Below are 26842 nucleotides of genomic sequence, written 5' to 3' on the forward strand. Positions count from 1 at the left end.
TGCAGCTGCGTCAACAAAATGAAATCTCCGAGCACTAACATATACTCGGAGATCATCCGAGCGCGCTCGGGAAAACCTTAGCAACGAGTATACTCACTCATCACTAGTCAGCATCTTTTGGTGGCTCAGGTGCCCCATGAGCTTGTAGTTAAATCCTCCATCTAGAACATTCCATGTGAGTTTTCCTTCTGTTTGTGACTTCTACATTATTACTTTCACAGCTTTGACATCCAGGCAAATATCTGAAGAATATTGATGTTGAGGCCATAATGGAGAAAAGAGAAAATGATGTGCAGGATCATGAGTGGTGCAAAGAGGACGTTCCTACAGGTAACTGCCCCAGTGAGGAGTCACCATTAAATAAAGCAGAGAATAGTCACATTCTCGTCATTCACCGGACTGGAAAATTGAAGTTTTGTTATGTGTTTTCTCAGTTTTTTTGGCCATAGATTTCCCCATTCAGCTAAAATACAGATTATATAGGGCTGACAAGGTAATGGTGCAATATGTAATAAGACCGATTGTGTATCTATAATATAGATTTAAGAATAGACTGGGATGATAGATCATCAAAGACATGACAAACCTCACTGGCAAAGTATCTAGTTTAGTGTTTTACATCATATCCATCATGGTTCTGGTTCCAGGATTAATACATAACCTAAGTAATCTATTTGTTATACTGAACTAGATGGAGATTAGAAAAAAAACAACCTGTTTTATGACAATTGTCTGATAGTCACAGCCAGGAGTAGATTATAAGAGAAAGCAGAGAATTGCCTGGGCTTATCCAGCTTTATATTTGCTCCATGGCCATGACTTCCTAATACACCACCTAGTAGCACTGACATCTGAGCATTTCTCTAGGCACAAGTAACATAATATGAGCAAGTCCTGCACTCTGTCACATGGAAGATGGGGTGCCAGTGGTCGATATGTAGTGTTCACTGAAGAGTAGATATGACTAGCTGAAGAGCCCGGCGTTGCCCGAGCACAGTAACTAACTGTGGTTAGTTATAATAAATTACAATGATTATATTGCACATAAAACATTTCACATATACTCAACACTACAGATTTGCAACACAAATTAACTAAACAATTACCTAAGTATTGATAGTATTTTATTTTCAACTCATTCAAGAGCCTTTTGGATAAACAACATTTTTGGTTTTTCCTTCCGGTGCAAAGATTAACAGATTTTTGGCAGTTCCAACTCTTGAACAGGCCACGTAAAGTTGACCATGAGAAAAGCATGGAGATTGCAAATCGATCCCTACTACTTTCAAGGACTGTCCCTGAGCCTTGTTAATGGACATTGCAAATGCCAGTCCAACTGGAAACTGGAGGTGTTTAAAAACAAAAGTCAAATCAGATGGAATGAGAGGAATTCTTGGAATGAAAAGGTCCTCTCCTTTGGCACATTCTGTTGCTGAGCTGTGTATTTAATTTTGTCCTGTGTGATACTGATACTGTCTGCTGAGCCGTGTATCTAATCCTATCGGGTCATTCCACGTCAAGTGAACCATTGATTTTTACCCCTATATTTTTAATTCTTTTGAGATTTTGTTATTTGGTAATAGTATTTATTTTATTTTTTTATTGATTTTCTAAGTTCGAAAAAAGTGCTAATTTTGGTGTTGCCTGCCGCTACATTTCTCCTCATAACTCAGGCTAGAAAATAGATAGCGAAACAAATTAATCACCATTCTACTCAGAACTGTACAGCCTTTCACCAGATATGCACAAGAGTATCTTTGATAATATTTTACCCATGCGAATGCAAACGCAAAACCTTAAAACGCATTTCCGAAAAAAAAAAAGCTTAATTTAAAAATTTCAAAAACTGCACATGTGCCTGCTATGCTCCTAATCACATCTGTACCAAAATACAAGCTGGGATCGCGATGGTATCATATTTTAAAAAATAAAACTATTACAGTGTCAGTTCAAAAATCTTGAATTCAGATCTGTTCAGCCTGTGGTCTTAAAGTGTGGGGTCAATATTTCCTAAATAATCCATGATTTTTAGATATTACTGTATTATTTTTTTTATGTTACAGCTTAGAAGCAGGAGAGGACAGAGGAGAAAGCTTTGTTAGGGCCCAACCTGAGAATGACAAGGGGTAGACAGTTAATGCAGAGCAGATGACAGGCCGGCATCTCGGGCCTCCACAGGCCATATTTAGACCAAATCTCAGGGCTGCCACTAGAAATTTCGGGGCCCCATACTGGCAAAATTTCCGGGGCCCCCTTGAGACTCCGCCCAGGCTCCACCCCAACCCCGCCTCCACGCTCCACCCCTCAAACTGTCCACAGTCCCACCGCTCTCTCTTGGAAAAACTCCACTTCTCACCTATCACACATTGACAGTTCCCATCACCAGATCACACATATATAGCCGGCAGCTTTTCTTTTGGCCAAAAGATTTTTTAAGCCACCAAAATGACAAGGTAGACACTTTTGGCCGGGCCCTACTCTACTGTAACCTATTAAATATTTGTTAAAATATGCAGTACAATTTAGGTATATTTTTATTTTTCAATTTTTAAAATGACCTATAATACCACATACAAGGAACAAATACCACAGCACCATGACCAGACACCATATCACCACAGTGACCTAAAATACTATCTACAAGGCACAAATACCGCCACACCATGACCAGATGACATATTACCACCACAGTGATCGAATAATATCAAATACAAGGAACAAATACCACAACATCATGACCAGACCACATATTACCACCACATAGTGACTGAATACTACAATACTGATCAATAATAATATAAAACACAATACTATCACCATAAGTGCCATTATATACAGGAGATCTGTACTTAGTATGCAGTGTCTGTGTACAGGTAATACAGTGATCACCAGTGACATTATACACAGGAGCTCTGTATATAGTCTATAGGTAATACAGTGATCACTGGTGACATTGTACACAGGAGCTCTGTATATAGTGTACAGTGTATAGTGTCAGTGTATAGGTAACACTGACTCACCAGTGACGTCTCTAGGTGAAGTCCTTCATCTTTCATCCCGCACAGACCGCCATCACTTCATGCAGCCAGGACTCGTTTCTGCAGGAAATAACACCGTTATCTCGAGTTCCACTTGCAGAACACATTACTTAATTTTCCCAACTTCTACATTACACCACATGAAGAAGGCGACATAGTGTCACTCTACACAGTAATAGGACCGCCCTTCCATTTAAAACAGTGCACTCAAAAAATAAAATAAATACATCACTGCAGTAATAATATCCCTTAATTAGCCCCTATGGTAATAATATTTGCCATCCTGGCCCCGTGTGTCTCATTCCTGGCGTCAGCCATATGTTCTCCCATCCTGCCCTAATGAGTATCCATCCTGCCCCATATGATCTCCCCATCCTGCCCCATCTGTCTCCATCGTATCCATCCTGCCCCATCTGTCTCCAATCATGCCCGTATTACTATTCTGCCCCGTCTCCAATCATGCCCCCATTTCTGCAATCATGCCCCCTGTGTCTCAATTCTGCCCCACCTGTTTCCATTCCTGCCCCATCTGTCTCCAGTCATGCCCCAGTGTCTCCAGTCATGCCCCAGTGTCTCCAGTCATGCCCCAGTGTCTCCAGTCATGCCCCAGTGTCTCCAGTCATGCCCCAGTGTCTCCAGTCATGCCCCAGTGTCTCCAGTCATGCCCTATGTCACGATTCACACCGTGACTGTCACCAATTGTCACGATCCCTTAGCCGTGGCCAGCAGTTGGTCACGAAAATCCACAGGGATTCCTGTCCACTGCCACCAATATGTCACGGATTTGGGGTGACTTTAGACCAGCAGACGGCTATCACATGTGCAGGGGGCTTATCCTAGTTATCCCTCCACTGCCACAATGTGATGAAAAAAAACACACACAAGGTTATTGACCTCTTAGTTTACAGCAGGGGCTTATTTTAGGTATCCCACTGCTCTTCAATATCCATGAACTGCAAGGATTTGTGTATCCCGCTTACAGTTTCACTCAACACTTGCAGCTCTCTGGCGCCCCCCTTACTCTCAGGTCAGATTAGGTACTGCACCCTGGGTAATTAGTCGCCAGAAAGGCTGCCTGCTATGTACTGGCTATTGGGCACGCTGCAGCGACGCGATAACTACTCCCACTCAGGCAGGAACAATAATTATCAAGCCGCAGTCGCTACAGTGACCCCCAAAAGCCTGCACACGGTAAGCTGCCACCAGCTCCGATTAAACGGGTCCGGAGCTAACCCAAAACAGTAGCGTAATTTCCCTTCAAGAGACTTAGGGTACGTTTTTAGAGCAGGGAGGAAGAACTGGCATGAAAGGATATACCCCACAAAATGTAGGCAGTGCTTTTTATAAAAATATTTTACAAAGATGTTACAAATGAGACAATTGCAAATATGTACAAGGTAATTATGAAAATAAAAGGATTAAATGAAGAAAAGATAACACTCACATTTCTCAGATCATTGCATTGCAGGCAACCATACGTCCCAGCTCATTGGGCGTGCTCAGGTCTGTCCAGGAAAAACTCAAAATCTGCCTCCTGAAAGTCTCCCAGCAACTTAAAACCTGCAGTCTGTGACCTCACAGAAAGGGCTGGCTTTTCCAACCCCTCCTACTTCTTCAGTATTACTCACTGGGCATTAAATATATCTGATGCCCGTAACTTTGCTACAGATCATATCATAATCGTACCATACCCAGCATTCATCTCGTATTATCGCTGGCATTCTAGTGAGATCAAATATGTCCTATTATTTACAGAGCAATCCCTACGTCTTCACCCGATGGAGTTAGACGCCCGTATTTAGAGTGATGCGTAGATCCTCCGAGTGTGATTATGACGATATATTTTGGTGTTCGTATTTTAAATCGTTTGCCTAATATCTTACAAAAACAGAACCAAGGACTTTCATGATTCTAGAAGTTTCTAGTCCAGTGATCGCTGGACAAGAGCTTACACGGCAGGAAATGCCGGTCGTAAATGCCTTTCTTCAATAAAACTCCCCTCTCACATACATTGGCAAGGCAAGCTCAACTCTGAAGTAAAAGAGAAGGGGGGTTTCTTAGCCCACATCCTGGGCTGACAAGAGAAACTCAACTTATATGATATTTCATACCATATCGTGACACCCCAGGGTCTCCAGTCATGCCCCAGGGTCTCCAGTCATGCCCCAGGGTCTCCAGTCATGCCCCAGTGTCTCCAGTCATGCCGCCATGTCTGTCATCCTGCCCCCTGTGTCTCCTTTCTGCCCCTGTGTCCAGCTTTCTGCCCCCCCTGGGTCATTCCATATCAAGTGATCCAAATATGAATATTTTTTTTACCTTACGTCTTCGATTTTTTTTATTTTTTGTTTTTATGAAGTACAACTTTAGATAATTACAAATTAAAAGTTTAGAATTTTTTTCTTCATCAGTTAATTTTTTACAGATTTTTAAAGTTTTGAAAAAGAGCGGATTTTGGCCTGGTATGGCTTTACATTTTTTATCGTATCTCGGGTTAGAATTAAGATATAAAGGTGGGAGAGGCATCATTTTTCTCAGAACGGTACCGGCTTTCATTTGATATGTCACAAGACTATGTTTCTTTATATTTTGCTTTGGAGAAATCAAATTAAAAATTTTGATGCGCAATTCTCAAAAAAACGTATGTTTTAAAATTGTGAAAACATGCATGTGTGTTACTTGTGTCCTTGTTTATATTTGTACAGGGATTCAACTTGGGATCAAATTTGTATTTTTTTTTAAGCCTTGAATCATCTGATTTTATGTTTGTGCGAGTTTCTTCCTTTTTTCTTTTCAAATTACAACTTATTGCATTCAACATTTATATGTAACAATAAAGAAACACAAAAAACAAATACCGAAGTGCCAGAATAAGGCCTCTTTCACACTAGCGTCGTGCACTGCACGTCGCTATGCGTCGTTTTGCAGAAAAAACGCATCCTGCAAAATTGCTTGCAGGATACGTTTTTTCTCCATAGACTTTTATTAGCGACGCAGTGCGACGCATTGCCACACGTCGCAACCGTCGTGCGACGGTTGCGTCGGTCCGTCGCCACCAAAAAACGTTGCATGTAACGTTTTTTGGTGTGTCGTCTGCAGCATTTCCGACCGCGCATGCGCAACCGGAACTCCGCCCCCACCTCCCCGCACCTCACAATGGGGCAGCGGATGCGTTGAAAAACAGCATCCGCTGCCCCCGTTGTGCGGCGCTTCATTATGCGTCGGTGCGCCGCAACGTCGCATTGTGACGTGCAGTGCACAACCCTAATGTGAAAGTAGCCTAAATACATCTTAATCATCATAACAACTTACTCAGTATTTTCAACCTGAATTCTTTGAACAAGCCAAAAGATAAAAGGTGATCACATCCTCAAGTGTGATTTTCTAAATTCAGTCTGATCCTAATTAAATGTTAAAAACAAGATTAAAAGAACCAATATTTTTACCACCTATTTATACATGGAACAATTTTTTTTCTACTATATCACTAAACGTCATTTCTGAACTGTTTAAGAAGAATAGTCCAGCAGTTAAATCCTCGTACTATAAAATATGAACTAATCAAACAATTAATAGTAGGTTTTTACACTGGCCTGTTATCATCAATGTGTCCCTATTAGTGGGTGAAATGTCATCTTGTCCATAAGCGCTCACTAGCAATGGCCGTTTCCTTCTGTGTCAGAGTATGTGCGGCTGTCATGTGTCCGGCTCCACCTGAGTTATATCTGATTTTTGTTCACTTTTACAATGTCTGATTTTCTTGGATACACAAAGGACGGCGCTGGACCAGAAGGTGCAGAAAAGTCACTTCTACGTCTTCATTTTCACAATCTTTGGAGAGTCCAGTAGCCGTCAGCGCCGATCATATTCACAGGTCACATCACCAGTTGTGTCATCCATTGCCGATCTTGTGCCGCCTTCTACCACGTCATGGACGTCACTGTCTTTATTTCCACTACATGTGATGACAGTCCGGTATTGCTGAGTCCCTGTGATGGGTTCTGCTTCCTGTAACCAATATAACAAACTCTCCTCCTTCTCCCCGTAGTCCTGGTTTGTACAATACATGAACTGGATGTTAAGAATTATTTTTCTCCCTACATTTGAGGAGTTGCATCGGTGATAAGATTTGGTGTGAATACGGTCTGTGGAGGCTGGAGCTGCCGGCCTGTCATCTGCTCTGCAGTCACTGTCTACCCCTGGTCATCCTCAGCCCTAACAAAGATTCTCCTCTGTCCTCTCCTGCTTCTAAGCTGTAACATAATAAAATAATACAGGAATATCTAACAATCATGGATTATTTGGTAAATATGGACCCCACACTTCTACACCACAGGCTGAACAGATCTGAAATCAAGATTTTTGAACTGACACTGTAATAGTTTTATTTTTTAAAATATGATCCCATCATGATCCCAGCTTGTATTTTGGTACAGATGTGGTTAGGAGCATAGCAGGCACATGTGCAGTTTTTGAAATTTTTAAATTAAACGTTTTTTTCGGAAATGCATTTTAAAGTTTTACGCTTGCGTTCGCATAGGTAAAATATTATCAAAGATACTCTTGTGACATATCTGGTGAAAGCCTGCACAGTTCTGAGTAGAATGGTGTTAATTTGATTTCTCTACCTCTTTTCTAGCCTGAGTTATGGGGAGAAATGTAAAGGCAGGCAACACCGAAATTCGCACTTTTTCCGAACTTTGAAAATCAATTAAAAAAAAAAAAAAAAAAATATCTAGAATTTTTTCTTCTTCATATTTTGCATTCTCTGACACACTATTACCAAATAACAAAATCTCAAAAGAATTAAAAATATAGTGGTAAAAATCATTGGTTCACTTGACATGGAATGATCCCCCTGTGTCCAGCTTTCTGCTGCCCCCCCCCCGGCGTCCAGCGCTCTGCCCCCCCCCCCCCCCCCCCCGGCGTCCAGCGCTCTGCCCCCCCGGCGTCCAGCGCTCTGCCCCCCCCCGGCGTCCAGCGCTCTGCCCCCCCCGGCGTCCAGCGCTCTGCCCCCCCGGCGTCCAGCGCCCTGCCTCCCCCCCCCCCCCCCCGGCGTCCAGCGCCCTGCCCCCCCCCCCCCCCCCCGGCGTCCAGCGCCCTGCCCCCCCGGCGTCCAGCGCCCTGCCCCCCCGGCGTCCAGCGCCCTGCCCCCCGGCGTCCAGCGCCCTGCCCCCCCCCGGCGTCCAGCACCCTGCCCCGGGCCCGCCCCCCCCAGATCGCCGCTCTCGATTAAAAAAAAACAAGTTCTGCTTACCTCCCGCGCTCCTGCTCTCTCCAAGCAGCTGCAGCGTGCACTCGCCGGCGACTGACAATGACGTCAGACGCCGGCGACATGCACGCTGCGGCTGACGTCAGCTGCCAGCCTCAGATTGGCTGGCGGCTGTTAACTGCGGCTGCCGGTAGGGGCCCGGTGGGCAGATGAGACGGGACCCGATGCGGGCCCCCTCTGCCCGCATCGGGCCCCATACGCCAGTCACGGCTGTAATGCCCTGATGGCGGCCCTGCCAAATCTGAGCACCTATGCAACTCTTCAAATGGAGAGAGAAAAAGATTCTTAACAATCCAGTTCATGTATTGTACAAACCAGGACTACGAGGAGGAGGAGGAGAGTTTGTGAAAACATCGGTTACAGGAAGCAGAACCCATCACGGACTCAGCAGTACCGCATTGTCATTTCATGTAGTGAAACAGAAATAAAAACATTTTTTCATTCAGCAAAGACCGTGAAGTCCATGAAGTGGTAGAAGGCGGCACAAGATCGGCAATGAATGACATAACTGGTTATGTGACCTGTAAATATGATTGGCACTGGTGGCGGCTACTGGACTCTCCAAAGATTGTGTAAATGAAGAAGTAGAAGTGACTTTTTTTGCACCTTCTGGTCCAGCGCCGTCCTTTGTGTATCCAAGAAAGCCAGACATTTTAAAAGTGAACAAAAATCAGATATTGACTCAGGTGGAGCCGAGCACCATGACAGCCGCACATACTCTGACACAGAAGGAGACGGCCATTGCTAGTAAGTGCTTATGGACAAGATTACGTTTCACCCACTAGAAGGGACACATCTATATACAGTGGGGCAAAAAAGTATTTAGTCATTCAGCAATAGTGCAAGTTCCACCACTTAAAAAGATGAGAGGCGTCTGTAATTTACATCATAGGTAGACCTCAACTATGGGAGACAAACTGAGAAAAAAAAAATCCAGAAAATCACATTGTCTGTTTTTTTAACATTTTATTTGCATATTATGGTGGAAAATAAGTATTTGGTCAGAAACAAAATTTCATCTCAATACTTTGTAATATATCCTTTGTTGGCAATGACAGAGGTCAAACGTTTTCTGTAAGTCTTTACAAGGTTGCCACACACTGTTGTTGGTATGTTGGCCCATTCCTCCATGCAGATCTCCTCTAGAGCAGTGATGTTTTTGGCTTTTCGCTTGGCAACACGGACTTTCAACTCCCTCCAAAGGTTTTCTATAGGGTTGAGATCTGGAGACTGGCTAGGCCACTCCAGGACCTTGAAATGCTTCTTACGAAGCCACTCCTTCGTTGCCCTGTGCTTTGGATCATTGTCATGTTGAAAGACCCAGCCACGTTTCATCTTCAATGCCCTTGCTGATGGAAGGAGGTTTGCACTCAAAATCTCACGATACATGGCCCCATTCATTCTTTCATGTACCCGGATCAGTCGTCCTGGCCCCTTTGCAGAGCAACAGCCCCAAAGCATGATGTTTCCACCACCATGCTTTACAGTAGGTATGGTGTTTGATGGATGCAACTCAGTATTCTTTTTCCTCCAAACACGACAAGTTGTGTTTCTACCAAACAGTTTCAGTTTGGTTTCATCAGACCATAGGACATTCTCCCAAAACTCCTCTGGATCATCCAAATGCTCTCTAGCAAACTTCAGACGGGCCCGGACATGTACTGGCTTAAGCAGTGGGACACGTCTGGCACTGCAGGATCTGAGTCCATGGTGGCGTAGTGTGTTACTTATGGTAGGCCTTGTTACATTGGTCCCAGCTCTCTGCAGTTCATTCACTAGGTCCCCCCGCGTGGTTCTGGGATTTTTGCTCACCGTTCTTGTGATCATTATGACCCCACGGGGTGGGATTTTGCGTGGAGCCCCAGATCGAGGGAGATTATCAGTGGTCTTGTATGTCTTCCATTTTCTAATTATTGCTCCCACTGTTGATTTCTTCACTCCAAGCTGGTTGGCTATTGCAGATTCAGTCTTCCCAGCCTGGTGCAGGGCTACAATTTTGTTTCTGGTGTCCTTTGACAGCTCTTTGGTCTTCACCATAGTGGAGTTTGGAGTCAGACTGTTTGAGGGTGTGCACAGGTGTCTTTTTATACTGATAACAAGTTTAAACAGGTGCCATTACTACAGGTAATGAGTGGAGAAAAGAGGAGACTCTTAAAGAAGAAGTTACAGGTCTGTGAGAGCCAGAAATCTTGATTGTTTGTTTCTGACCAAATACTTATTTTCCACCATAATATGCAAATAAAATGTTAAAAAACCAGACAATGTGATTTTCTGGATTTTTTTTTTCTCAGTTTGTCTCCCATAGTTGAGGTCTACCTATGATATAAATTACAGACGCCTCTCATCTTTTTAAGTGGTGGAACTTGCACTATTGCTGAATGACTAAATACTTTTTTGCCCCACTGTATATAATCGTCTCAGCGGTACTTCCGTCTGTTTGTCTGTCTGCCTGTCACAGAAATCCTGCATCGCTGCCGGCCACGACCAATCAGCGACGGGCACAGTCCGGCCGCTAATTCGCCCCTTCCTACTTACAGAGAGTAGCAAGGGGCGAATTCGCCCCTTCCTACTCTGTCAGTGCCCCCTCCAGTCAGCGCTCACACAGGGTCAATGGCTGCATTACACAACGTTACGCTGCGGTGTAACGCAGTCCGTTAACACTGCTATTAACCCTGTGTGACCAACTTTTTACTATTGATGCTGCCTATGCAGCATCAATAGTAAAAAGATCTAATGTTAAAAATAATAAAATAAAAAATGATTATATTCTCACCTTCCGTCCCCTTTCCCGCTGCTCCTCGCGACGCTCTGGTCCATGCATTGCGGTCTCGCGAGATGATGTAGCGGTCTCGCGAGACCGCTATGTCATCATCTCACGAGACCGCAATGCATTCTTGAGACCGGAGTGTCGGAAGGAGCATCGGTAAACGCCTGGGCTGGATCTGGGGGCCGACGGAAGGTGAGTATATAACTATTTTTTATTTTAATTATTATTATTATTTTTTTAAACAGGGATATGGTGCCCACATTGCTATATACTACGTGAGCTGTGTTAGATACTACGTGGGCTGTGATAGATACTGCATGGGCTGTGTTATATATTACGTCGCTGTGGTATATATTACGTGGCTGGGCAATATACTACATCGCTGTGCTCTATACTACTTGGCCTGTGTTATATACTACATGGCTGTGCTATATACTACGTGGCTGTGCTATATACTATGTGGCTGTGCAATATATTACGTGGCTGGGCAATATACTGCGTGGGCCGTGTTAAATACTGCGTGGGCCGTGTTAAATACTGCGTGGGCCGTGTTAAATACTGCGTGGGCCGTGTTAAATACTGCGTGGGCCGTGTTAAATACTGCGTGGGCCGTGTTAAATACTGCGTGGGCCGTGCTAAATACTGCGTGGGCCGTGCTAAATACTGCGTGGGCCGTGCTAAATACTGCGTGGGCCGTGTTATATACTGCGTGGGCCGTGTTATATACTGCGTGGGCCGTGTTATATACTGCGTGGGCCGTGTTATATACTGCGTGGGCCGTGTTATATACTGCGTGGGCCGTGTTATATACTGCGTGGGCCGTGTTATATACTGCGTGGGCCGTGTTATATACTGCGTGGGCCGTGTTATATACACTATGTGGGCTGTATGCTACTTGGCTGTGCTATATTTCTCTGCTATATTTGTGCATCATGAATCGTGGTATGTGTTAAAGAGGAAGGCCCACTGAGATTCTTTTGCCCAGGGCCCTCAAAAACCTGGAGCAGGCCCTGGCTTCACTGATTGTCCGCAGCCGGGCGTGGCCAGTCAGCGACAGGTGCAGTCCGGCCTCGAATTGGCGTGGAATTTGAACCACGCTTCGCTAATTGGTTGCACCCAGCCGGCCGAATCCTGTGTATAAATTGCATTATTCTGATAACTTCATAAATAAACTACCGTATATACTTGAGTATAAGCCGACCTGAGTATAAGCCGACCCCCCTAATTTTGCCACAAAAAACTGGGAAAACTTATTGACTCGAGTATAAGCCTAGGGTAGGAAATGCAGCAGCTACCGGTGAATTTCAAAAATAAAAATAGATGCTCCATAACGTTCATTATTGCCCCATAAGATGCTCCATATAAAGCTGTGCCACATATAATGCTCCATACATTTCATTATGGCCCCATAAGATGCTCCATATAAAGCTGTGCCACATATAATGCTCCATACATTTCATTATTGCCCCATAGATGCTCCACATAAAACTGTGCCACATGTAATGCTCCATACTGTTCATTATTGCCCCATAAGATGCTCCATATAAAGCTGTACCATATATAATGCTCCATACAGTTGATTATTGCCCCATAGATGCTCCATATAAAGCTGTGCCATATATAATGCTGCTGCTGCAATAAAAAAAAAAAAAATGACATACTCGCCTCTCTTGCTGCCCGCAGCTCCTCAGCGTCCCGTCTCGGCGTCTCTCCGCACTGACTGTTGAGGCAGAGGGCGGCACGCACACTAGTACGTCATCGCGCCCTCTGACCTGAACAGCCAGAGCAAGAGGACGGGAAGACGGAGCGGCGCCCGGTGTGTGGAACGTGGACAGGTAAATATGTAATACTCACCTGCTCCCGGCGTCCCTGGCTCCTTATCCCGGACAGATGGTCTCAGGGTGCCGCAGCCTCTTCCTCTGTCAGCGGTCACCGTTACCGCTCATTAGAGAAATGAATATGCGGCTCCACCCCTATGGGAGTGGAGTCCATATTCATAACTTTAATGAGCGGTCCCATGTGACCGCTGAACAGGGGAAGAGCTGCGGCACCCGAAGACCATGGGACACGCAGGGGGAGCGCCAGGAGCCCCAGAAGCAGGTGAGTATATGACAGACCTCTCTCCCCCTCACCCGCCGACCGTGACTCAAGTATAAGCTGAGAGGGGCACTTTCAGCCCAAAAATTTGGGCTGAACATCTCGGCTTATACTTGAGTATATACGGCACATACATATTCTAGAATACCCGATGCGTTCGAATCGGGCCACCATCTAGTTGATGATAAAAGGCCAGTTTAAAAACGTACTATTAATTGTTTGATTAGTTCATATTTTATAGAACGAGGATTTAACTACTGTACTATTCTTCTTAAACACTTCATAAATGACATGTTTAGTGATATAGTAGAAAATAATTTACATGTATAAATAGGTGGTAAAAATATTGGTTCTTTTAATCTTGTTTTTAACATATAATTAGGATGAGACTGAATATCGAAAATCACATTTGAGGATATGATCACCTTTTTTCTTTTGGTTTGTTCAATGCATTCAGGTTAAAAATGCTGTGCAAGTTGTGTTATGATGATTAAGATGTATTTCTTCTGGCACTTCAGTATTTGTTTTTTGTGTTTCTACATTGTTACATATAAATGTTGAATTCAATAAGTTGTAATTTGAAAAGAAAAAGGGAAGAAACTCACTCAAACATAAAATCAGATGATTCAAGGCTTAAAAAATAAAATAAAAATTTGATAGGTCCCAAGTTGAATCCCTGTATAAATATAAACAAGAACACAACTAACACACAGGCATTTTTTCACAAATTTAAAACATACGTTTTTTTTCACAATTGCGCTTCAAAATTTTGAATTTACGGATGAATATACTGAGTGGCGCCAAGTATTACAGGGTTAATGTTACTGCTGCGAATAAAATAATCACCACCATTGATTGTATGTAAGAGAAATAAATATAAAAAGTGGGTAAAAAATACCCGTATTCGCGCTGGTAAAAACCCTGAGAAGAGAGTGTAAATACATAAAATAATAAATAAAATTCATAAATGCCTGCACTGAGTGCCGTCTGCAATCACTAAATGTCCATGGAACACACCTCCCGATTGATTTAAAAGGGTAACTGTGAAATAAATAGAATCTTAAAAGTAATTTCTGTAGCATTGGAAATATTACCCCAAAGCGTTCAGGATGTCAGGTGCAGTGTTGTAGTAGTAGACAGTATTCCTCCGTAATGAGTGAGGTACTTGGTTGCAGACTATGTTCACCAGCCACAGCTGGTGACGTTACGTTGAAGAAGATATCCAATTCCGCTCACATGCGGCAGCTGCCCCGGCCGATGGCAGCTTGCCGTTGCGCTGAGCTCGCACTTACGGCGGTGAAGACTCGTGCATGCAGGTGATTGTCCTTCTGAATGCGTAGAGTGAAGTCGGCGCTGGGAAAGGACCTGCGTGCCGGTGTGAGTAATGTGACCGCCCACGTGAGTGAAAAGTGCGCTACGGATGGCAGTAGGGACCACAAAAGATCAACGCGTTTCGGAGACGTCTGTCTCCTTCCTCAGGAATGGGCCCTACCCCAAAATAGCCGTCCTTATAACTGCCATCCGCCCAATCTAATTATTGGAATCCAAAAAGTTCCACCCCGCTGTTTAATCCGTTAGGGATGACAGTGTTCAGGGTGAAAATCCATCTTGTCTCCACTCGTGACATGGTTTTAATAAAATTACCGCCCCTCCAATGTGGGGTTATTTTCTCAATGCCTATAACCTCCGTGCCATATGTAGATCCATTATGATAATCAGCAAAGTGCTTTGAAAGGGGATGTCCCATAAATTTCTTCTTTATATTTTGGATGTGCTCACTGATCCTTACTTTTAGAGGTCTTTTTGTGCGCCCTATATACACCTTTTTGCAAGGGCATATTAAAGCGTATATGACCCCTTTAGTAGAGCACGTGATGAATTCCTTTATATTGAATTCAGACTGATCCTTACAAAACTTACTTTGCTTTTTCGTTTGTACCTGTTTACACATAGTGCATTTCTGGCATGGAAAAAAGCCTTTTAGAAATTCCCAAGATAAAGTGATTTGTTTGCAATCAGATTTATTTTGTATGGTGGGGGCGATAAGGTTGCCTAAATTCCGGCATTTTTTATATATGAAACGGGGCTGATTTGATATTGTGTCCCCCAAAACTTTATCATTTTTTAAAACGTGCCAGTGTTTTTTTTACTATTTTGCGTAGAAGATGTGAATTGGCATTAAATTGAGTGATAATTGGGATACAATTTAATTCGTCCTTGTTCTTAGTAGTTGAGTTAAAAAACTCCTGACGGGGTTTAGAGAAGGCTTCTTTCCTGGCTACCCCCAACATTTCCTCATTGTATCCTTTTTGTAGAAATTTTTTTGTAAGAATTTTTGCCTCCTTATCGTGGTCCTGGGGTTTTGAGCAGTTTCTGTGGATTCTCATGTATTGGCTTTTGGGAATATTTAACAGCCATTGGGGGAGGTGACAGCTGTCCAGAGGGATAAAACTGTTAGTCTGTTGGCTTATGGAAAGTTCGTGTGTGAATGGTATCTTCCTCTATAAAAATCTTAAGATCTAGAAAATTGATTTCACAGTCACTGACATTGCTGCTAAAATTTAGATAAAAATCATTTTTATTTAAATCGATTAAAAACTTATTCAATGTTTCCCTACCCCCAGACCATATAAAAACCACATCGTCTATGAACCGTTGCCAGAGGACCAGGTTCGCGCGTAGAACACCTTGAGGGTGAATAAAAGACTCTTCCCATCTTCCAACATATAAATTCGCATAACTTGGCGCGAACCTGGTCCCCATAGCAGTACCCCATTGCTGGGAGTAGTAGTCCTCCTGGTACATAAAATAATTGTGTTAAAATGAATTCCATACATTCCCCTATGAATTCAATTTGTTCCGTAGGTACATTAGAATATTTATTTAAAAAATACTTGGCAGCATCACATCCTTTAGCATGATCAATCACCGTGTACAAGAAGGCGATGTCAAGAGTGCCCAATATGTAATTTTCTTGCCATTTAGTATTCTGCAGAATTTTTAAAATATGGGCACTATCTTTGAGATAAGCCGGAAGGTGTGTTACCAATCTTTGAAGATGGCAATCAACAAATTTAGATAAATTGGATGTGAGACACTGTATCCCTGAAATAATGCCGGAATTTAGGCAACCTTATAGCCCCCACCATACAAAATAAATCTGATTGCAAACAAATCACTTTATCTTGGGAATTTCTAAAAGGCTTTTTTCCATGCCAGAAATGCACTATGTGTAAACAGGTACAAAAAAAAAGCAAAGTAAGTTTTGTAAGGATCAGTCTGAATTCAATATAAAGGAATTCATCACGTGCTCTACTAAAGGGGTCATATACGCTTTAATATGCCCTTGCAAAAAGGTGTATATAGGGCGCACAAAAAGACCTCTAAAAGTAAGGATCAGTGAGCACATCCAAAATATAAAGAAGAAATTTATGGGACATCCCCTTTCAAAGCACTTTGCTGATTATCATAATGGATCTACATATGGCACGGAGGTTATAGGCATTGAGAAAATAACCCCACATTGGAGGGGCAGTAATTTTATTAAAACCATGTCACGAGCGGAGACAAGATGGATTTTCACCCTGAACACTGTCATCCCTAACGGATTAAACAGCGGGGTGGAACTTTTTGGATTCCAATAATTAGATTGGGCGGATGGCAGTTATAAGGACGGCTATTTTGGGGTAGGGCCCATTCCTGAGGAAGGAGACAGACGTCTCCGAAACGCGTTGATCTTTTGTGGTCCCTACTGCCATCCGTAGCACACTTCGTAGCGCACTTTTCACTCACGTGGGCGGTCACATTACTCACACCGGCACGCAGGTCCTTTCCCAGCGCCGACTTCACTCTACGCATTCAGAAGGACAATCACCTGCATGCACGAGTCTTCACCGCCGTAAGTGCGAGCTCAGCGCAACGGCAAGCTGCCATCGGCCGGGGCAGCTGCCGCATGTGAGCGGAATTGGATATCATCTTCTTCAACGTAACGTCACCAGCCGTGGCTGGTGAACATAGTCTGCAACCAAGTACCTCACTCATTACGGAGGAATACTGTCTACTACTACAACACTGCACCTGACATCTTGAACGCTTTGGGGTAAGATTTCCACTGCTACAGAAATTACTTTTAAGATTCTATTTATTTCACAGTTCCCCTTTTAAATCAATCGGGAGGTGTGTTCCATGGACATTTAGTGATTGCAGACAGCACTCAGTGCAGGCATTTATGAATTTTATTTATTATTTTATGTATTTACACTCTCTTCTCAGGGTTTTTACCAGCGCGAATACGGGTATTTTTTACCCACTTTTTATAAAAATTTTGAATTTGATTTCGACAAAACAAAATATAAAGAAACATAGTCTTGTGACATATCAAATGAAAGCCGGTACCGTTCTGAGAAAAATGATGCCTCTCCCAACTCTTTACCTTAATTCTAGCCCGAGATATGATAAAAAATGTAAAACCATACCAGGCCAAAATTTGCGCTTTTTCAAAACTTCATTAGTTAATTTTTTACAGACTTCTAAAGAAAAAAATTCCAAACTTTTAATTTGTAATGAACTAAAGTTGTACTAAATAAAAAAAAAAAAATAACCTATAGACGTCAGATAAAAAAAATAAATTCATATTTGGATCACTTGATATGGAATTACCCTATCCTGTGTGATACTGGGCTGTGTATCTAATCCTCTCCTGTGTGATACTGGGCTGTGTATCTAATCCTGTCCTGTGTGTTACTGTCTGCTGAGCTGTGTATCTAATCCTATCCTGTGTGATACTGGGCTGTGTATCTAATCCTATCCTGTGTGATACTGGGCTGTGTATCTAATCCTCTCCTGTGTGATACTGATTGCTGAGCCGTGTATCTAATCCTATCCTGTGTGATACTGGGCTCCCCCTGCAGTCTGTGTCAGAGGGTGGTCTGTGTCAGCACGGTAATAAGTTATTTCCAGCTTAAGGGTATGTGCACACTTTCAGGTTTTTTCGCGATAAAAACGCTATAAAAACTCATTAAAAACGCATACATTATGCATTCTATCATTTAGAATGCATTCTGCATGTTTTGAGCACATAATGCGTTTTTTTCCGCGAAAAAAAACGCATCGCGGTAAAAGAAGCAGCATGTTCATTAATTTTGCGTTTTTTTCGCGTTTTTCCTGCTATTCTATGCATTGGGAAAAAAACGCAAAAAAAAACGCATGCGGATTTCTGGCAGAAAAGTCCGGTTTTTGTCAGGAAAATTTCTGCCAGAATTCCTGACGTGTGCACATAGCCTTACAGAGGGACAATAACACCATAGAAATGATAAGAATAATAGGCCTCTGTTACCACAACTGTCCACAAGGAAAACTGTTCCTCATAGTAACCAATCACAGCTCAGCTTCTTATAAACAGCTCTGGTGAAATGAAAGCTGCTTAGTGATTGGTTGCTATGTGGAGTGGGCGTGGCTGATACACACATGCTTAGTGATTGGTTGCCCACACACATGCACTCATTAGATAGATTTCCACAGCACACACCACAGGATGCAATATGGAAACCAATTTTGCTTTATTATTCTAAAACAGTCCAGACCACAGACAGACATGTAATTAGAGATGTTAGTATAGACATTACTTGTACCTGAGTCTGCTGACCGCACTGTCTCTGAAATCCACCATAGCCATGAGGGTTCGGCCAATCATTCATCTATTTTCTATGGGGAGAGAGAACAAAGCTGCTCCCATATCATGAATCAGTGTTTGTTACAGGTCATTACCTGCCTGTGTAAATGAACCCCTAAAGATAACCTGTCAGCTACAAAAATACGATTTACCTGCAGGTATATTGGTAATCTGTAAGTAAATAGTATTTAAAGCAGTTGGGCCGTTTTACTGGGAGAGCGGCTACCAGGAGAAATGGAAATATGTTCCTTGCAGCTACTCGCTTAACCCCTCACTGACATTGAGTGTAATGGTACTACGAGGTTAGTATCCCTCCCTTTGATGTTGGTTCCGGTGGTGAGCCCACATCTTTCCCGGGACATGTCGGCTGTTTTGAACAGCTGACCTGCGCCCGCAATATCCGCGCGTGGAATTGCGAGTCACCTGATTTTATTAACTAGTTAAATGCCACTATCAAACTCTTGACAGCGGCATTTAAATGGCGCTTCCTACACTTGTGCCAGAAATACGCACACCGGTGACCCCCGTCACGTAATGGGGGTTTTCGGTTCATCAGCATGACAACCAGAGGTCTCCTGGAGACCTCTCTGGTTGTCAGTGCCGGATTGCTGTGAGCGCCACTCAGTGGTCTGCGCTCATAGAAAGACAGTAATTCAGCTACATAGAGGCGAACTGATCATCACCTCTATGTAGGTGAGTCGATCGGGTTGTTTCAGCTTCTAGCCTCCCATGGAGACTATTGAAGCATGCCAAAAGTAAAAAGAAAAATGTTTTTAAAAATATTAAACGTTTAAAAAAAAAAAGTTAAAATCCCCCTCTTTTCGCCCCATTCAATATAAAACAAAAAAAATCAAACCTACACATATTTGGTATCGACGAATTCAGAATCGCCCGATCTATTAATAAAAAAGAAAAAGTTAACCTGATCGCTAAATGGCGTAGCGAGAAAAAAAATCTAAATGCCGCAATTACGTTTTTTTGGTCGCCACGACATTGCATTAAAATGCAATAACGGGCAATCAAAAGAACGTATCGGCACCAAAATGGTATCATTAAAAATGTCAGCTTGGCACGCAAAAAATAAGCCCTCCCCCGACCCAAGATCACGAAAAATGGAGACGCTGCGGATATAGGAATATGGCGCTTTTTTTTTTATAACAAAATTTGGATTTTTTTTTTTCCACCACTTAAATTCTAAAGAATCTAGACCTGTTTGGTGTCTGTGAACTCGTAACGACCTGGAGAATCATAATGGCAGGTCAGTTTTAGCATTTAGTGAACCTAGTAAAAAAAAGCCAAACAAAAAACAAGTGTGGGATTGCACTCTTTTGCAATTTCACCGCACTTGGAATTTTTTCCCCATTTTCTAGTACACGACATGGTAAAACCAATCGTGTCGTTCAAAAGTAAAACTCGTCCAGCAAAAAACAAGCACTCACACGGCCATATTAATGGAAAAATTAAAAAAAAAAAATCATGGCTCTGGGAAGAAGGGGAGCGAAAAATGAAAACGCAAAACCGAAAAAAGCTCTGGGGGTTAAGGAGTTAGTCATTGAGGTGGTGCACGGAGCTCTAACAGAGAGGTGACTGCTACATCCCACTACTTCTGAAGAATAAAATCGAGTGGCTGCAAGGCGAATATAATTTCATCAGTAAGCAGTGATTGATGGTATAGGAAGGTGATTGGGGCTTATTAGCTTTCATTTTGATGAAGGAATGATTATTTGTTTCCTTATCTCATGACTTGTTTATTATTGCAGAACATCCTCAATTTATACAAAGGGGATGATGTGCTGTCAACAACGATAATTTTTATTCTCATCTAAAATATGCGACCAATGACAAATGTTTTATTTGATGTTTGCACTGGCCAATGATTGAGAATGAACATTCTTTGTCAAAACATCACATCTTGTAAATTACACCTTTAGTCCGTTAATAATAGAACTTTGCTACACACTTTGCAATTTCTATGTATTTTTTTATTTTTACTTGTCTTAATGTTTTTTTTATATTTAGATAAATATAAGTATTAAGGTTATTTGACTCAAAAATCACATCAGTTATATTCTTAACAGATGGTTGTACCAGCAGCTCCAAAATCCAAAAAAGCATTGCACAAGACCCATATGAAGAACATGCCAACATCTCAGACATGGATCCTTTTAAAGTGCACTGTCCTAATTCATCACAGACTGTTAAACAAAATAAAAGTCACAGAAGTGTGGAAAATAAAAAAGATCCCACAAGGAAGAAGCCATTTTCATGTTCAGAATGTGGAAAATGTTTTACAGTAAAATCACGTGTTGTTACACATGAGAGAATTCACACAGGCGAGAAGCCATTTTCATGTTTGGAATGTGGGAAATGTTTTACACGGAAATCAACTCTTGTTACACATGAGAGAATGCACACAGGCGAGAAGCCGTTTTCATGTTCAGAATGTGGAAAATGTTTTATTAAAAAATATCATCTTGTCACACATGAAAGAATTCACACAGGAGAGAAGCAATTTTCATGTTCAGAATGTGGAAAATGGTTTACACTGAAATCAACTCTTGTTACACATGAGAGAATGCACACAGGCGAGAAGCCGTTTTCATGTTCAGAATGTGGAAAATGTTTTATTAAAAAATATCATCTTGTCACACATGAAAGAATTCACACAGGAGAGAAGCAATTTTCATGTTCAGAATGTGGAAAATGGTTTACACAGAAATCAACTCTTGTTACACATGAGAGAATGCACATAGGAGAGAAGCCATTTTCATGCTCAGAATGTGGAAAATGTTTTACACAGAAATCAACTCTTGTTACACATGAGAGAATGCACACAGGCGAGAAGCCATTTTCATGTTCAGAATGTGGGAAATGTTTTACAGAGAAATCATCTCTTCTTAGACATGAGAGAATTCACACAGGAGAGAAGCCATTTTCATGTTCAGAATGTGGGAAATGTTTTACAGAGAAATCATCTCTTCTTATACATGAGAGAATGCACACAGGAGAGAAGCCATTTTCATGTTCAGATTGTGGGAAATGTTTTACTTTAAAATCACATCTTGTTAAACATGAGAGAATCCACACAGGAGAGAAGCCATTTTCATGTTCAGAATGTGGAAAATGTTTTACAGAGAAATCATCTCTTCTTAAACATGAGAGAATTCACACAGGTGAGAAACCATTTTCATGTTCAGAATGTGGAAAATGTTTTACAGACAAATCATATCTTGTTGCACATGAGAGAAATCACACAGGAGAGAAGCCATTTTCATGTTCAGAATGTGGAAAATGTTTTACAGACAAATCACATCTTGTTAGACATGAGAGAAATCACACAGGAGAGAAGCCATTTTCATGTTCAGAATGTGGGAAATGTTTTACAGAAAAATCAAATCTTGTTACACATGAGAGAATTCACACAGGAGAGAAGCCATTTTCATGTTCAGAATGTGGAAAATGTTTTACAGTTTCCTCTCAACTTGTTACACATGAGAGAATTCATACAGGAGAGAAGCCATTTTCATGCTCAGAATGTGGCAAATGTTTTACAGACAAATCACATCTTGTTAGACATGAGAGAAATCACACAGGAGAGAAGCCATTTTCATGCTCAGAATGTGGACAATGTTTTACAGACAAATCATCTCTTCGTAGACATGAGAGAATTCACACAGGAAAGAAGCCATTTTCATGCTCATAATGGGATTTTTTTTAATCTAAATCTCAACTTGTTAGACATCAGAGAACTCACATTGGGAATAAGGCATTGTAATTCTTAAGTGACCAAACCTAATTTTTGAAATCTGACATGTCACTTTTTGCAGTAATAATTATGGAATGTCTCATATCCCAGTTATTCTGAAAATATTTTTTTTCCTTATGTTGTGCTTTATTTTGGTAACAAATGTATTAAATAAAAATATACAATATTCGAGCTTTGAATGTTTACACTTGTAAACCGTAGTTATACTACATAGAAAGATTTCCAAAACATTTACCATGTCTTTTATATCAGTAATTTTTTTGTATAAATCAAGTTTTATTTAAATAAAACGCATAAAAGTACAATCATGTACATCTGCAAAATACCAGATAATGTTTACAAGCTGGTCAAGTATTACAATATACAATATTGCTGATTGTATTCATAGTGTGAAATAATAATAAAAGAATAAAGATATTTAACCCCTTCATGACCCAGCCTATTTTGACCTTAATGACCTGGCCGTTTTTTGCAATTCTGACCAGTGTCCTTTTATGAGGTAATACCTCAGGAACGCTTCAACGGATCCTAGCGGTTCTGAGATTGTTTTTTCATTACATATTGGGCTTCATGTTAGTGGTATATTTAGGTCGATAATTTTTGCGTTTATTTGTGAAAAAAATGGAAATTTGGCTAAAATGTTGAAAATTTCGCAATTTTCAAATTTTGAATTTTTATTCTGTTAAACAAGAGCTATGTGACACAAAATAGTTAATAAATAACATTACCCACATGTCTACATCAGCACAATTTTGGAAACACATTTTTTTTTTTGGTAGTAAGTTATAAGGGTTAAAATTTGACCAGCTATTTCTCATTTTTACAACAAAATTTACAAAACCATTTTTTTTAGGGACCACCTCACATTTTAAGTCAGTTTGAGGGGTCTATATGGCTGAAAATACCCAAAAGTGACACCATTCTAAAATCTGCACCCCTCAAGGTACTCAAAACCACATTCAAGAAGTTAATTAACCCTTCAGGTGCTTCACAGCAGCAGAAGCAACATGGAAGGAAAAAATGAACATTTAACTTTTTAGTCACAAAAATGATTTTTAGGAACAATTTTTTTATTTTCCCAAGGGTAAAAAGAGAAACTGGACCCCAAAAGTTATTGTACAATTTGTTCTGAGTACGCCGATACCCCATATGTGGGGGGATCCACTGTTTGGGAGCACGACAGGGCTTGGAAGGGAAGGAGCGCCATTTGACTTTTTCAATGAAAAATTGGCTCCAATCTTTAGCTGACACCATGTCGTGTTTGGAGAGCCCCTGTGTGCCTAAACATTGGAGCTCCCCCACATGTGACCGCATTTTGGAAATTAGACCCCCCCCCAAGGAACTTATCTAGATGCATAGTAAGCACTTTGAATCCCCAGGTGCTTCACAAATTGATCCGTAAAAATGAAAAAGTACTTTTTTTTCACACAAAATTTATTTTATCCTCAATTTGTTCATTTCCACATGGGCAACAGGATAAAATGGATCCTAAAATGTGTTGGACAATTGCTCCTGAGTACACCAATACCTCATATGTGGGGGTAAACCACTGTTTGGTCACACGACAAGGAGCGAAAGGGAAGGATCGCCATTTGACTTGAATGAAAAATTAGCTCCAATCGTTAGCGGACACCATGTCGAGTTTGGAGATCCCCTGTGTGCCTAAACATTGAAGCTCCCCCACATGTGACCCCATTTTGGAAACTAGACCTCCCATTGAACTAATCTAGATGTGCGGTGACCACTTTAAACCCCCAAGTGCTGCTTCACAGAAGTTTATAACGCAGAGCTGTGAAAATAAAAAATCATTTTTCTTTCCTCAAAAATTATTTTTTAGCCCGCAATTTTTTATTTTCAAAAGAGTAACAGGAGAAATTGGACCCCAACAGTTGTTGTTCAGTTTGTCCTGAGTACGCTGATACCCCATATCTGGGGGTAAAGCACTGTTTGGGCGCACGTTGGGGCTCGGAAGAGAGGGAGCACCTTTTGACTTTTAGAACGCAAGATTGGCTGGAATCAATGGTGGCGCCATGTTGCGTTTGGAGACCCCTGATGTGCCCAAAAAGTGGAAACCCCTCAATTCTAACTCCAACACTAACCCCAACACACCCCCAACCCTAATCCCAACTCTAGCCAAAACCGTAATCCCAACCTTAACCCCAACACACCCCTAATCCCAACCCTAATCCAAACCCTAACAACAACCCTAATCCCAATCCTAACCCTAGCCACAACCCTAACCCCAACACACCCCTAACCACAAGCCTAATCTTAACCCTATTTCCCACCCTAGCCCTAATTCTAACCCTAAGGCTATGTGCCCACGTTGCGGATTCGTGAGAGATTTTTCCACACCATTTTTAAAAAATCCGCAGGTAAAAGGCACTGCGTTTTACCTGCAGATTTACTGTGGATTTCCAGTGTTTTTTGTGTGGATTTTACCTGCGGATTCCTATTGAAGAACAGGTGTAAAACGCTGCGGAATCCTCACAAAGAATTGACATGCTGCGGAAAATACAACACAGCGTTTCCATGCGGTATTTTCCGCACCATGGGCACAGCGGATTTGGTTTTCAATAGGTTTATGTGGTACTGTAAACCTGATGGAAAACTGCTACGAAACTGCAGCGGCCAATCCGCTGCGGATCTGCAGCCAAATCCGCACCGTGTGCACATAGCCTTATTTTAACCCTAATTCTAGCCCTAACCCTAGTGGAGAAAAAAAATATATGTATTTTCTTTATTTTATTATTGTCCCTACCTATGGGGGTGATAAAGGGGGGGTTCATTTACTGTGTTTTTTATTTTGATCACTGTGATATGTTTTATCACAGTGATCAAAATGTACCTGGAACGAATCTGCCGGAACTGGAAGATGGCGGCGCCCATGGAGAAGATGGACGGACACCGGGAGGCTCGGTAAGTATGAGGGGGTGGGATCGGAGCACGGGTGGGAGCGGACAGGAGGACGGAGGGGAGTACGAACAGAATGGAGGACTGGGGAGGAGATCTGTGGCGGGGGGCACATAAGAGTTTCCAGCTATGGTCGATGATATTGCAGCATCGGCCATGGCTGGATTGTAATATTTCACCACTTTTCATAGGTGAGATATTACAAATTGCTCTGATTGGCTGTTTCACTTTCAACAGCCAATCAGAGCGATTGTAGCCAAGGGGGGGCGAAGCCACCACCCCCTGGCCTGAAGTACCACTCCCCCTGTCCCTGTAGGTCAGGTGAAATTGGAGTTAACCCTTTCACCCGACCTGCAGGGACCCTATCATTCTGTGACACAGCATATGCGTCACAGGTCGGATTGGCACCGACTTTCATGACGCATACGCTGTGTCACAGTTCGTGAAGGGGTTAATAACACCTCTCGGAAACATGGTTATTCAAGAATCATAAAACATTCAATCTAGCTAAGAAAAAGGACAAACAAAAAAAGTAAGGAAAAGGAGAAGAGAGGGGATAAGAGGGGAAAAAGGATGGAAGGGAGTATGGTATGAGCATTGAAGGAAACGTAGCTGTCATTCCAACATCTGGATTACGGATTGACAAAGTGGTCCAGGAACATACAAATGCGTGATTCGTCAGGTTCCAGAAAGCCAAAGATCTAATTCAGGTGTCTCCCTAATCCAGGAAGCCCATGTATTGTAAGTTTTATCGGAGTTTCCTGAGGTCAGTTGCTCCATTCTGTAAATATTGTTGAGTTCTGCTACAAAGTCGGCACGTGAAGGAAATTTTTATTGTTTTCCAAATTGTGGGATTAAGTTCCCAACAGCAGTAAAGAAGTGTCTGAGGATACCCTTCTTAAACCTAGAAATCGACAAGTCACACAGAGACAACAGTGCTAAACTTGCTGAGGGTTGAATTTGTGAAATTGACAACTTATTGTGAAGTTCAAAAACAGCTAACCATAGATCATTTATGGGAAGGCAATCCTACCAAACATGCACATAAGAGCCTATCTCTTTTAGGCATCTCCAACAAGTGTCAGGGGTCGTAGGGAACACCGCATGCACCATGGAGGGACATCTATACCACCTTGTCAGAATCTTGTAGCTCCTCTCCTGTGATACTGCGCACAATGACGACCTGAAGAGAAGGATTTTTGCTCTATCCTCAGGTGATACACTTCCGTAGAACGGCTTCCCATTTTGAGAAGAACATTGGAGAACCCTGCAGTGGAGTCATCCCCTCCTGAAAGATTTTATATAGCAGTGAGACAGTATG

General features: G+C 42.0%; 1 protein-coding gene across 1 annotated transcript in view; it reads left to right on the forward strand.

Moving 5' to 3' along the window:
- The window catches only part of LOC143785872 (uncharacterized), a 113337-nt gene that overhangs the window by 26006 nt on the left and 60489 nt on the right, over positions 1 to 26842 (forward strand). The window contains exons 2-3 of the mRNA XM_077275007.1: positions 222 to 330; positions 20921 to 22417. Coding sequence (XP_077131122.1) covers positions 270 to 330; positions 20921 to 22417 — 1558 coding nt within the window. The 5' untranslated portion in view covers positions 222 to 269. The remainder of the gene's footprint in view (positions 1 to 221; positions 331 to 20920; positions 22418 to 26842) is intronic.

Source organism: Ranitomeya variabilis, chromosome 7, assembly GCF_051348905.1.
Source record: "Ranitomeya variabilis isolate aRanVar5 chromosome 7, aRanVar5.hap1, whole genome shotgun sequence".
Lineage (NCBI taxonomy): Eukaryota > Metazoa > Chordata > Amphibia > Anura > Dendrobatidae > Ranitomeya > Ranitomeya variabilis.